Source organism: Melanerpes formicivorus, unplaced genomic scaffold (genome assembly GCF_026170545.1).
Source record: "Melanerpes formicivorus ecotype bairdi unplaced genomic scaffold, bMelFor1.0.p_v2 SCAF_5, whole genome shotgun sequence".
Lineage (NCBI taxonomy): Eukaryota > Metazoa > Chordata > Aves > Piciformes > Picidae > Melanerpes > Melanerpes formicivorus.
In genome coordinates, this window is record NW_027142357.1 from 4,009,928 (window position 1) to 4,024,301 (window position 14,374).

Here is a 14,374-nt window from a genome sequence, read left to right on the forward strand (position 1 = left end):
GTTCTCTCTTATTAAAAATAATAAAGGTAGAGCACTAAAGAAGGATGCATTCAGCCTGCAGGAGTCTGTTCCAGAACATGACTGAAAATAAGCATGGCAAAGTCTCCTGGCAACACTCTGCGTAAAGACACAGTAAACAAGTTAAAGTTACGTGCTCAGTAACTGAACCCTAGAGCCCTTATTTCTTACCCCAATGTATTCTGGATGGTTTCTGTATACTATTAAGGAGCTGCTGCACTCAGTTCCAGTTCAGTAGTGCGAGGTGGCCTTGGCCATGGCAGGGGGTTGGAACCAGATGATCCTTTAGGTCCCTTCCAACCCTGACAATACTGTGATGCTGTGACACTGACTCCACACAAGACTGCACTTAGTGGACTTCATTTAACAGAGCAGTGAAAGTCAATTAAATCCTTCAGATAAAAAGTAGAAGGCAAATAAAGAGTGACAATCCTCTGTCTCTGATTTTTAAAAAGACCATGACCTCTTAGTTCAAAGAACTTTTAATCAGGCATCTTAACATAATTTTTGCAACAGCTCTTTAACTAAGAGAGTCAATCTAATAGTTGCGGGTGCTGACTATAAGGCCTCTTCAGCAGGTATTTGCCAACTCTGCTGTGCTTTAATCACGCTGAAAACAGTGTAAAATCTTTAACAGCTGTGACAAACCTATCACTTAAGCTCTGCCCACCAAGCTAGACAGCCTGTGACACTACTGCTTAGGGGCTTGGGACAGGTAACTCTAGAACCCTGCTAGTCCCCTGGTCAGCACCTTAACCATATTCCTTATGCCTAAGGATTGGCTTTAGAGTTTTGAACACTGCTCATTTTGGTTGTACTTACAGGGTACAAAAGGTGAAGTCTAAACTCTACCTCTTGAGGAAGCAGCAGAGTCCTGCGCGTTCTATGTGGCAATAAACTGGGGACTGAATTATAAGCCTGAATGTCAATTTACCACAGTCCCTTATTTAACCTAAGTCATGCACAAATTAAAATGCTCCCCAACAGCCATTTTGGGAATTAATTACTTAGTACTTAGTACTTTCTGCATGCTATAAACACACATTCTTACTGCAAGAGAGCTTCTTCTGCAGATTGTCACTTGAAACATGCCTTGCTTTCCTTTTACCACACATTTGTGCTATAAAACTACTGATCTAGTCCAATAAGGCAAGAAGAAACATTTATCCCTTAAAAATTCCTCCCAAAAGCTTCACTGCTCATCTGTAGCAACTGAGAATCCAGCTCCCAAGAGATTTTGTGTCACACACACCGCCCTTTCTTTCTCCACTCGAGACAGTACACACCCATCTCCTCCCTGCTCAGCAAACAGGAGACAACAAATCCACCTCATCTTGTTAGGGGCAGCATGATCTTAACAACCAGGACAACTTCTGCCACATAGATCATCATTTTTGGAGCAATTGGCATTTGAAACAAATTCCATTTTTTTTTCTTGTTTATACTTTGTCTGTTCTTTCCAGTGCTTCATTTATTCAAACACAGATGGGGACAGAGCTAGCTGGACCTTTGATCTGATTCAGTGCACCTACTGGTGTGTTATCTTACGTGTTAACCTACTTTTTTTCCATCCAGAGCGCTATGTATCAGACATAGCAGAATTTCTGATACCAATTTAGCACTGTAATGCAGATACAAATACACTGACACAGTTTTATGACTGAGATAACACAGCTGATTCTTTTTGGTGCATTTCAAGCAAGAGCCATATCCATATAACATACAGTTCATGCTAGAAAAATCTACCATATTCCTCAAGTACCCCATTTTTCAGCTTCCATATCCAAGAGCTGAAATTTGTTCTCTCCCTTATAAGCATTGTTCAACATGTCATTGAGGATGCAAACCAGCTAAGAGGGCTGAGAAGATACAAAGAGAGTAGAAAACAGGTGCCAGTTTTCCCTTCTTCTGAGAAGGAACTTTCATTCCTTTGGACTGGAATAATTCTAGAAATGTATGTTAGAAAATAATAGAATAGAATAAACCAGGTTGGAAAAGACCTTCAAGATCATCCAGTCCAACCTATCACCCAACACCATCTAATCAACTAAACCATGGCACCAAGTGGCGCACCCAGTCTCTTCCTAAACACCTCCAGTGATGGTGACTCCCTGGGCAGCACATTCCAATGGCCAATCTCTTTTTCTGAGAAGAACTTCTTCCTAACATCCAGCCTAAACCTCCTCTGGTGCAGCTTGAGACTGTGTCTTCTTGTTCTGGTTGCCTGGGAGAAGAGATCAACCCCCACCTGGCTACAACCTCCCTTCAGGTAGTTGTAGACAGCAAGAAGGTCTCCTCTGAGCCTCCTCTTCTCCAGGCTAAGCAACCCCAGCTCCCCCAGCCTCTCCTCATAGGGCTTGTGCTCCAAACCCCTCACCAACTTTGTTGCCCTTCTCCGGACATGTTCCAGCAACTCAACATCTTTCCTAAACTGAGGGGCCCAGAACTGGACACAGGACTCCAGGTGTGACCTAACCAGTGCTGAGTACAGGGGAACAATGACCTCCCTGCTCCTGCTGGCCACACTGCTCCTGATACAAGCCAGGATGCCATTGGCATTATTGGCCACCTGGGCACACTGCTGGCTCATGTTCAGCCTACCATCAACCAGTACCCCCAGGTCCCTCTCCACCTGGCTGCTCTCCAGCCACTCTGACCCCAGCCTGTAGCACTGCATGGGGTTGCTGTGGCCGATGTGCAGAACCCGGCACTTGGATGTGTTCAATCTCATGCTGTCGGACTCTTCCCACCTGTCCAGCCTGTCGAGGTCCCTCTGCAGAGCTCTCCTACCCTCTAACAGATCAACTCCTGCCCCCAGCTTGGTGTCATCTGCAAACTTACTAATGATGGACTCAATGCCCTCATCCAGATCATCAATAAAGATATTAAAGAGCATGAGGCCCAGCACTGATCACTGGGGCACACCACTAATGACTGGCTGCCAGCTGGATGTGGCACCATTCACCACCACTCTCTGGGCTCGGCCCTCCAGCCAGTTCCTAACCCAGCACAGAGTGCTGCTGTCCAAGCCATGGGCTGACAGCTTGGCCAGGAGTTTGCTGTGGGGGACAGTGTCAAAGGCCTTGCTGAGGTCCAGGTAGACTACATCCACAGCCTTCCTCACATCCACCAGGTGGGTCACCTGATCATAGAAGGAGATCAGGTTGGTCAGGCAGGACCTGCCCTTCCTAAATCCATGCTGGCTGGGCCTCATCCCTTGGCCATCCTGCAAGTGCTGTGTGATTGCACTCAAGATGACCTGTTCCATAATCTTGCCTGGCATTGAGGTCAGGCTGACAGGTCCCTGGCTCATCCAGCTGGCCCTTCTTGTGGATGGGCACCACACTGACCAGCTTCCAGCCATCTGAGACCTCTCCAGTGAGCCAGGACTGTTGGAAAAGGGTGGAGAGTGGCTTGGCCAGCTCATCTGCCAGCTCTCTCAGCACCCTAGAATGGATCCCATCCAGTCCCATGGACTTGTGGGGATCCAAGCAGCTAAGGAGGTCTCAAACTACTTCCTTCTGTATCACAGGAGAACTATACTGCTCCCTGACTCCATCTGCCAGCTCAGGAGGCCAGTTGTCCAGAAGACAACCTATCCTGCTATCCTTCATTGTGACTTGTTATGAAGCCTCTTTGTGTTCTAGGCTGAAAAGAATCAGTTCTATTAACAACTTGCTCACATTCCTTGCAATTTTACCAAGCAAGGGTAGCTCCACAGTTCAGTTTCACATGCTACTACTGCTAGGCCACTGTAAATTTTCCTCTTTTATGCCCATGTAAACCGATACTGACATTACTATTACCTTCAGCTTATGGAGACTGTAAGCAAAATTCAAAAGGTTGTTTATTCTCAGTTCAATGGTCTTCTTTCTGACTTCCACTGCTAAACAATCTCACTACTTCTGAGCACTTGTCAGCTTTCACTGATACTCTCAGGTTCTTTTTACAAAGTTTTGAAAGTTTGCTTTACCAGCATTAACTGAACTTACAGTGTGTGTATGCTGAGATTTTAACTGGAAGGTATCCAATGGTAGGTTTGGGTGGGGCTTTTATCCAGACAGCTGCCTCACTGTCTTGATTTCAGAAGTGATAAACAATTTTGAAGGGTATTACATAAAAGTTGAAGTTCTTGCTCCTCACAGTAGTTACAGCCCTTTTGTACTACTGTACATCCTTCTTAGTTGTATACAGCTCTAACTCCCACCTAAATTGTGTACAAGTGGGAAAGAGTATAAGGGTCAATGATGGTGTTTCATAGGAGGATATGTCAGGAGAACAGTTAAATCTCAGTGATGTTTAGACTTCAAAGAAGGTGACAATCATAGTAATGCACAGAGCACAGCAAACTGTGACTGGCTCATGAAGGGCCTGGAGCACATGGCCTATGAGGAGCTTCTGAGGAAGCTGGGGTTGTTCAGTCTGGAGAAGAGGAGGCTGCGGGGAAACCTCATCTCTCTCCACAACTACCTGAAGAGAGGCTGCAGTTAGGAGGAGGCCAGCTTCTAGAAGAAATGGTTTCAAGCTGCACCAGGGGAGGTTTAGGCTGGATATTAGGAAATATTTCTTCACTGGAAAGGTTTTCAAATATTTAAATGGTCTGCACAGGACACTGGTGGAGTCACCATCCCTAGGGGTGTTCAAGCACCATGTGTACCTGGTGCTTAGGAACATGGTTTAGTGATGACCCTTCAGTGCTGGGTCAAGGGTTGGACTGGATGATCTTTGAGGTCTCTCCCAACCAGACATATTCTGTGATCTTGTGAATCACAGAATGTTAGAGGTTGGAAGGGACCTCCAGAGACTGAGTCCAACCCCCCCTGCCAACACAGGATCACCTTCAGGTTTTATGACAAATGGAAGATGCTTTTGTGTAATAATCTAAAATAAATGTCTCATGAGACCTCTTCTGGGAGGTTTCCTGTCAGAGCTCACTACTTGTCTGCTGCCCCATGAGAATTTAGATTAGTCTCCTTCCAGCTACTGAGATGAAGTATCCAGGCTGCCACACAGGCATGATAAAAACACTCAATATAAAAATTGTGATAAAATTAAAATAGATAAAAATTCATCAGTGTAGCAGAATTTTTCATTCTATGTTGTTTTCTAACTTCATACAGTGAAATACCCTAATTTTAGATATGGAAATAGCAATTTAAACATGGAAATAGGTGGGACAGATTGGCAATGTTCCTCAGTCTGCCAACTCACAGAACTTCAGCTTAGATCTCCTCTTTGCAATTATCTATCTCAGTCAGGCATTTTGAGTCCTGTGGGCCCTTAATACATTCAGAGCATTAAATACCATATTCATCATAAAATGATGGTGAATGAATACAATCCTCAAGACTGAAAGCTCTAATAAGATTTCACTTATTTGGATCCCAGGTTGTTTTGCCATGTGTGCAGCCTGGTTTGTACTACAGCTTCAGGCAGACAAAAATAAAAGCTAGAGAGGAATGAGGACAGTAGGTAAATAGAAAACCTAGCCTCTGACACAAAGAATGAAGTACAAAAACAAGTGAAGCCAAACAAACTGATAACATGGCCTATAATATTTGAAAACAGAGTTCTCTTTCAAATAGCTGCCCTCTGCAAACCTGGAAAAACTACATTTCCTCTCCTCGGTGACCAAGCCGGTCTATTTGCTCACTAGCAAGCACTAAGGCCAAATCTGTGGCAGGGAGAACAAAGGTACAAAAGGCCCTTGAAAGCAACACAGTATGTCAGTCTGGGTAAGATCCTAATCCAACTGGGCATCTTGGAACAAACAGCCTTACCTTCACTTCTGCTTCAGAGAGCCTTGCAAAGTTATTAGGCATTTTCGCCCTTCTCCAGCCTACTCATCCACGCTGTGGTCTGCCCAAGCATGAGCTTAAGCAGGTCCATTTTGTGTCCAAGGGAATGTGCTTTATGGGATAGTAACCTAGCTCAGGTGAAGCAACCAAGTCCACCATTATAAGAGACTCCTATAAGAGTAACCCAAGCAAGCTGCTGCCTCTGTTCCTTCAGCCCATCCTGCTCAGGCCTGTCTGCTCTTTCAAAGCATATGCTTTATCTTCAAGAAAATATCAGTTGTATACAGTATTAAACACAGTACTTACTATCAGGGTGGCACTCCCAACAGGAAGTAGAAGCAGGCACATAATTATCCCTTTAGTCTTCTCTAAGCTTCCTCACTCAGGAAGAAAACTTGCAAAAAGCAGACTTGCAGGAAGGCTGACTCCCTCCCCAGAGTGTATTTGGTGTAGGTCTCTTTTGCTTCTCATCGGGCATAAATGGTAGCAGTGATTTGATTTTGCATCAAGATGCCCCAATCCAAGGTAACACAAACAAGGTGCAGGTCCACCAGGTGCTCATGAGCCACTTGGACCCCTGCTCCTTAGCATCAACAGAAGGCCTTCCAGTTTCCAGTCACCAGGCTCCCAGCTTCAAACTACAAAGAAAACAGTTACTGTTGTAAAAATAGAGCACTTTATTTATTTATTTATTAAAGATCCCTGAAAAATCACTGCTTAAAATGTGTATCTGGAGATCTGATCTCCTATTCAAACTAGGCTGTTACTATAGTAAACCTGTGTTGATTACTCAAAGCATGCAGGGGACTGCTGTGCCCTAATAAAAGAGTTCACAAACAAGATACAAAGCCAAATCTTTTACTTCTACCTTTCCAAGTCAGACCACCACCACATCAACTTCTCAAGTCTTCTAAACTCCAGGCAAAGTGCACAACAAGGTGTTTTGCACTACAGAAGGAAAGGTTACAAGAACCAGAGGTCAAACACTGTTCTTAGCTACAGCAACATAAGAAGTGGAACCCCACTGGAGTCATTAGAGTTATTTTAGTTTTACACTGACTGGACTTGGAAAAATCTCTTTTCAAACTCTCTTTTAATTAACAAATGGCTCTGCTGGGTGTATTTTACAAACAAGCTGTTTGGTCCAGCACTTTCAGAAGCTTTAAGGAATGCAGTCAGTGATAGACTGATGTTACACAAGTCCTCAGCTATTTTCACAACATCTCTAAAATCCTCCCTGTGAGAATGATGAAATTCTGGTTTTAAACAGAAAAATTAACAATTTTATGCATCTTATGTATGCATGTGTTTTGCACAAAGAATAAAACTGATAAAACTGACTACTTGAAGCCCTTAAAAGTGCTCAGATTTCTTGTTTTGTCTGCAGTAATAGGACTTCTAAAGTAGAATGACTGCAGGATTTACAGGGTTCCTCATGCAACTGATAATCCAGAAATTTAACCTAAGGAAACAAATCACAATTTTACATTGATTCCAGTACACAGATCCAGGTACTTGGCTGTGTAAACCAACCCAATCCCCTCCAAATCCTAATGCTACAATTGAATTAGCAGAAGGATTGCCATAAAGCAAGCCCAACCAATTTCAACAATGAGTTTCCTTAGGCTGGTGTGTGTTAGTAGGTTATTAAGATATAGGTTCACATATACAGGTTACAGGATATAGGTTACATTTCACAGTTTACTCACATGGATTCTGACATTACAACATCTGAACATAAAATAATCTGGGATAAGAATTGAAAATGTTCCAAAGACAAAAATGCAAATACCCTCTCACCATGCTCTCCCCTTTCTAGAGACCTCATCTGCCTGTCTCATACCCCAGCATGCATTTTTGCTTTGACTGGCTCTGTAGTCACAGGACAGCCAACACAGTTTCAGCTTGCTCTCTTGTGGCCAACACTAGAGCTACAATTGTCCTGGTGCTGTTCAGTTCCAAGGACCTTCAAGAATCGTTCTTCTAAAGCATTCCAAGTTTCCTCAGATTACAGTCACTTACAGCTGAACCTAGTAAATGACTCAGCTTTGAGTCCACACTCCAGTTATCCTGGCTTATCACATTACCAACCCTCAGTTTAGAGAGAGAACTGAGTGCATGCAGATTTTAGCCCACAGCAAACCATGGAGGCTTGGCACTGCTAAGCCTCAAAGCACTATCAATGCTGCCTTGTATCTCCCACATCTGTAAAATCATGTGACACAAACATACTGCCAGCATCTTGAAAAGAGGTCAGGACTGACAGAGGTTTTCAGAAGGGCAGCCCAACATTTTCAGTGTGCTTCTGACAACTATCTGTCAGAACCTGAGCTGTTTGGGCATGTGCTTGCTAATTAGCGATGGTAATGTCAAATATTTCCAGGCATCAGTAACTACTGCTTGTTCTGTAACTTTTTACATTGCCTGTCAGCTAATTTGTCTTGTCATAAACAGTTTTAAAGATCACAGATGCTGAACAGGAGAGGGCTCTAAAATATTCCTCGATACTTTAACAGACATTACTACCCTCTCAAAAAATAGTTTCACACTATAAATAGCTCAGAACAGCAGAGCTGGCACAAAAGAAGTGCAAAGACATGAGTAGCTTGACCAGAGATGTATCACTGAACTACAATGCCCGCTCAGCTGTCAGCCTGATCAGCTCCTGAGGTTCCTCACCACCTCTCATGTAGAAGAGTGCAAGTACACCACTACAACTAGAGCAGCCCTGGAGTAAGGTTGAATTAAGCTCTTGTAGCTCTTGTGCAGAGAGATAAACGGCACCAACCTAATCCTTTGCTGAGTTTTAAACACAGCTGCTTTTATTGTGAGTTTTGAATGTGGGTAATTTCAGGAGCAAGCATGTTGCAAGGGAATCCATCCATTCATTTAAAAGAGGACTTCTCAAAAGCACATTCCCTATCAGCACAAAAATCAGCAATGTGTGTAAGACCAGAAGCTGGAAACATTCCACATTCACTGTTATGCCTCAAGATTACTACCATCACTCCTATGAACAAAGCAGCTTCAGAAACAGAGTGCTGGATTTTTGATTAATAAACATTAACTATGTTTATTACTGAACATGAAAGATCATCAGTACAGAAATTATACTTTGACTACTGTCTTACTTGATTATTAACCTTTGTAACATGTCAACAGCAAAATACTCAAGCAGCAGAGGGTTGAGAGATAAAACAAATTGCTCCACAGAACAAGAGTGACAACGTACAAAGCAGACTAAGCAACACCAGCAAAGCTGCTGTATGAGACCCAGGTATGTTTATTTCTTCTACAGTTTGAAGGACAAGCCCCAGAACCTCTCCAACCCCCAGACAGTTTTCCAACAGCTTTGGTTAACCTGCTTTGGGACTGCCAGCATCACACAGCACTAGGACACTGCAAAGCATCACCACACAATCCCACCAGCAGCCATGTTGATGCTAGGGTGGAGACTGAAATGTGCAGTTGAAGGTGGAGGGAAGAGCGAGCCTGACCTTTTATGAACCTGTAACCTCACTTTTCCTTTCTGTTAAAAGCAAACAAGCAAAACATTTGCAAGTTGCTACACTGTTAAATATTCTTATAACCAAACTGATGTTTTTTCATGCTACTTCTAGGAGCCAAAACTTACTCTCCCTATGACACTGCAAAAAAGTCCAATTAACAGCACAGACATTCCTACCAAACCCATGGATACCACCAAAGTAAGCTGTAAGAGCTTCTCTAGAATACCTTTAAGCAAACTGCTTTAGAGCAAGCTGCCTGAGGCTGGTCCAGGGTCATCACCACACCTAACAGTTCAAAACACTTCCTCTTTTGTTGTGTTTTGGGGTTTCCTCTTTTATTTAGTTTAAATTTTTTTTAAAATGCTGCACACTCCCTGAGACTCATTCCCAGCCCTTCACCTTGGCCACCTTGCCAACGCCCTCACACAGATTCGTAGAATCATTTTGGTTACGAAAGACCTCCAAGACCATCAAGTCCAACCATTATCTAACTCTTCCAAATCTGGTGCTAAACCACGTCCCCCCGCACCACATCTCTGTGTCATTAAGCACCTCCAGGGATGGCAATTCAACCACCTCACTGGGCAGCCTGTTCCAGCCTTTGAGAACCCTTTCAGTGGTTTCCCCTAATAGCCAACCTAAACCTCTCCTAGTACTACTTGAAGCCATTTCTTCTTTCCCTTTCACTTGTTACTTGGGAGAAGTTCTCCCCTCAACCTCCTTTTCTCTAAACAATCCCAGTTCCCTCAGCTGCTCACCAGATCTGCTCTCCAGACCCTTCACCAGCTTTGCTGCTCTTCTCTGACGCTGCTCCAGCACCTCAGTGTTCTTCTAGCAGTAAGGAGCCCAAACCTAAACACAGTATTCAAGGTGCATCCTCACCAGCGCTGAACACAAGAGAGTGATTTTGATGATCCCTGTCCTAGTCTTCCTGGCCACACTATTGCTGATCCAGGCCAGGATGCTGTTGGCCTTCTCGGGCACCTACAGGATCATCATCGGTCACCTATCGACCAGCACCCCCAGGTCCTTTTCTACCAGGCAGTGTCCAGTCACTCATCCCCAAGCGTGGGGCATTCGTGGGGCTCTCGTGATCCAAGCGCAGCACTCAACACTTGGCCTTGTTGAACCTCATGCCACTGTCTCCGGCCCATCGCGCCAGGTCTCACGGACAGGCCAACAGCTCAAGGCAAGTGTTCGATTCCTGGGAAGCCTCTGACGGAGCTGCACAGCTCCTGCAGCCCGTGAAGAACGTAGCCCGCCCCACCTGCTCCCGCCTAACCGCTCCGCGCGTGCTCGGGGGCGCGCGCCGATTGGCCCTCCGCGCGGCTCCGCTGCGCGCATGCGCCTTGCGCGCGCGCCGGGGCGCGTGGGGGCTGTCAGCGGTTTCGCCGGTACTGCCGCTGGGGTTGGAGCGCTTGGGCCCGCGGTGCCTGGCGGGACGCGCTCTGCAGGGGGATGTCGGGCCGCTCGGCTCAGGAAGACGAAGAGGAGAAGGAAGGGGAGAGCGGGAGCGTGAGACTGCGCCAGAAGGAGGAGCTGAGCCGGAGGGTGAGGCGAGGCGGCCTGCAGCCGGGCGGCAGGGACCGGCCGCGGCCCTGTCTGTGTGTGTATGTCCCCTCTCCGCGGTGCTCTCGGATTTTTGGGGCAGGCCGAGTCGCGCACAGGGCTGTGGTGGCGTGGGGAGGCGGCCCTGTGACGCCTCGGGTTGGCCAGTGTGAAGAAATGCTCTGTAGGCGATGGGGGGCTGCCGTGGTAGGGCGAGGGATCGCGTAGTGGGTTCTCGGCTCTCTTGCCTGTCAGACTGGTTCTCACATGCTCCAAGCTGAGCCTGAAATATCGTGTGAGCCGCGGTGAAGTTTTCCCCTGAGCATCCATTCCAGACCTATCTGCTCAAAAAGGCCCCTCAATTTAAGTAACAGAAGTTGGCACTTCTCATAACTCTGTTCTGTTTTCCATGGTGCCAGGAGTTTTGTTTAGTATGACGTCTGTGGAGTGCTGTTGAACTTGCTTTCCCTCAAAAAGTGGCCTCCTTTCCATAGGACCCTACTGCATAAAGACAGTGATGGTTTTGATTACCTGTGAAGCTGTAAAGCTAGCACATAATAGTATGGCAGGCTGTGATTCCTGCTACGCAGAAAAGGATGCTGCTGCTCTTTTACCTGTTTGAGCTGTAGATATAAAACACAGCTATAGCTGCTGGAAAAGTTGTCTTTTCTGTGTGCCACCTTCAGTTTGGCTAACCTAGTGCTGTGTCAGCTTTCTACTGTTAACAACAATTCCAGTAGACAGCGAGGAAGAACTAAACCCATACTGGTTTTGAGAGAAAGCATTAAGAGCCTGCTGACCATATTTTGTTCTGTTTTTTGGATTTTATTCCTGTCCTTCTGGTTGTTCTTTAGCATTCATAGTTGTCATGGTAAATAAAGTGAGAATACTTGCCACCTCTGCCAGTGCAGTGGAAGAGAGTGGTAAGTCCCTCTTAAGAAAGTCTGTGAGAAACACCAGAGCAACAAAAAGGCTTCTGTTGCTTTCAATAGAGCTTGGGGGGGGTTGGGGTATTCATTTCTTTTTTGAGTCTGGAGAATATCTGTGATTATAAAATGGAGATACCATGTTTAATTTTGTTTTCTAAAGGTATTTGATGTTTTACTAGCTCTGTGCATGTCGTCTTCTTCTCTGATTGTAAATAGTGGGATGTACTCTGCCTTCCTGGTGGTGATTGCTTTTGAGGGTAGGAGAGTGGCATTCCATGCAAGATAACTTGTTAGATATTTAATTTTTATACCTACTTCCGCTTTGCGTTCCATGGTCCATTCCCAGATCAGCAGCACAAAGGTATCTTAAAATAGCAGTAAGCATGGTCACTGCCAGGATTATAATTCAGGTTTATTTTTAATAATTACATGGAAGTGCCTCTTTTGCCTTTCAGATTAAAGAGCAGAAGGTGGTAGTTGATGAGCTTTCTAATTTGAAGAAGAACCGGGTAAATATTTACAAACTTGCTTTTGGCTCTTTCATGTTAGCATCACAGAAATGAGCACAGATACAATAGGGGAAACACTGCCTTTAATTGGTTGTCATACAGTGGGGGTCTGCTGTTAGAATAATTCACTCTCCAAATTATTTTATTATGTACACTGGGTGCAGTTTAACACTGCTGGGCTTTTTTTGCCTTTTTGTATTTTGTCTGAATTACTTCATTCAGATGTTTGAGTTGATCAGAAGGGTTTGAGAAGTGTTTTAAACTGTTCTTGTGTTTTAAACTGTTCTTGTGTTTTTAAACTGTTCTTGTGTTTTCAACTAGACTATGATCCCTCACATATGAAGAAAAGAGAAATGCAGAATAGTTATGGCGTGTCCATGAAATGTTTTTGATGTTGTCAGTAGACTGTTGGTGTCGTCAGGGTACCCTTCTGATATAAAAGTGGAGGGGTGTCATAGTGGTCCTACATCAGCTTTCTGCAGTGTGGTTTGCCAGAGTTCTTTGCTTTGACTTAATGCAGCCTTGGTTTTGTTTTACAGAAAGTGTATAAGCAGCAACCCAACAGCAACATATTCTTCCTTGTAGACCGAACAGAAACGTTGTCTCAGTGCAAAAGTAAGTTTGCAGGGGAAAAGTTGAGCAAATAGTTAAATATTTCAAAGCTCCTCACGATTTCAAAGGAATATCAAAATGAAAAACTGCTGTCAGTATATTCAATGTAAAGTAGAACTTCAGACACACACTTGATTTTCAGGACTGCATAAGCACAAAAGCGTTTCCATGTGCTACAGGGATGTCATAAAAGACTGAGTGCTGACGATGAGCAGGAATGTCTGCCCCACAGAGGAGCTGCTATTCTCAACGCCCTTTGGGAAGCTGTAAAGCACTTTGGCCATTAAAAAATGACAGCAACAACAGCAAAAATAGAACAAAACCCAACAAAATCTCAAAGTTACATGGGATGAGTAAGAACGAAACAGTGACAAGTTAAACTGGAAACTCTTTCTAGGTAGTTGAAAGAATGGATCTGTAGGATTATATTATGAGAATTGATGATAAAGTTGATGAGTGAAGAAATGTTGGATGTATAAAATTAGAAGTATAAATTTATCTCTGGAATGAACAGTTGCTGCTTTCATTTGATTTGATGATACAGACATTTTAATTGACAGTTCACTTATTACCAATGTGTAAGCCATACTGGTTATATAAGCAGTAATTGGCTATTCCTCTAATTCTTCTAGAATCACAGAATCCCAGCATGGCAAGGGTTGGAAGATGATTCCTCTGGGGATCATCTAGTCCAACCTCCCTGCTAAAGCAGGGTCACCCAGAGTAGAGTGCCTACAGCAATAGAGTGCCTACAGCAATAGAGTAGAGTGCCTACAGCACCCTCACAGCAAAGAAGTTTTTCCTCACGTTTAAGTGGAACTTCCTGTGTTCCAGTTTTTGTCTATTGCCCCTTGTCCCATCATGGGGCACCACTGAAAAGAGCCTGTCCCTGTCCTTTTGTAGTGGGGCCTTACATTTGTAGTGTGCCTTTCTTTGGAAGGTGAAAAACAAAAGACAAAGCATAATCTTTGTACAGTTCAAGAGGAGTTAGCCACTGTGAGCTATGTTTGTGTCACGTCAATACTACAGCACTTTTGTAACTTAGCATTTCATGTTTATTTTTTTAACTGAGCAAGTTATCAACTGCTAGAAGAGCCTACCCAGGGAGGTATCTGAATCCCCATCCCTAGGAGTGTTTAAAAGACACAGAGATGTGTTGCTGAGAGACGTGGTTTAGCGGCAGACTTGGTAGTTAGATAATGGTTGGGCTCAGTGATCTTAAAAGTCTTTTCCAACTGAAACGATTCTATGATTCTCTGATCCTTAGGTGGCTGGAGTTACTAATTTCTTAGATATACTCTTAAATTACTTAACCAGTTTATGGAACTGATTGTTGTGTGTTTTTTCTCTTAACACAGACACGTTAGATGAATTAAAGAAGACACATCAGGAGATGGAAAATCCAGAAAAGACTAAAATCAAGAAATAGTCCAACTGCCTTGAAAGTCACA

General features: G+C 44.2%; 1 protein-coding gene across 2 annotated transcripts; it reads left to right on the forward strand.

Annotated features, from left to right (window-relative positions):
- Positions 1 to 10,699: 10,699 nt before the first annotated feature.
- On the forward strand, positions 10,700 to 14,368 carry ASDURF (ASNSD1 upstream open reading frame). Of its 2 annotated transcripts, XM_068137906.1 has the most exons (4): positions 10,700 to 10,876; positions 12,258 to 12,311; positions 12,851 to 12,926; positions 14,282 to 14,368. In XM_068137906.1, the coding sequence occupies exons 1-4, from the start codon at positions 10,784 to 10,786 to the stop codon at positions 14,350 to 14,352; spliced, it is 294 nt and encodes a 97-aa protein (XP_067994007.1). In that variant the 5' UTR covers positions 10,700 to 10,783; the 3' UTR covers positions 14,353 to 14,368. The 2 variants fall into 2 exon arrangements, with proteins under 2 accessions (XP_067994007.1, XP_067994008.1); XM_068137907.1 differs by lacking the exon at positions 12,258 to 12,311.
- The last annotated feature ends 6 nt before the right edge of the window (positions 14,369 to 14,374 follow it).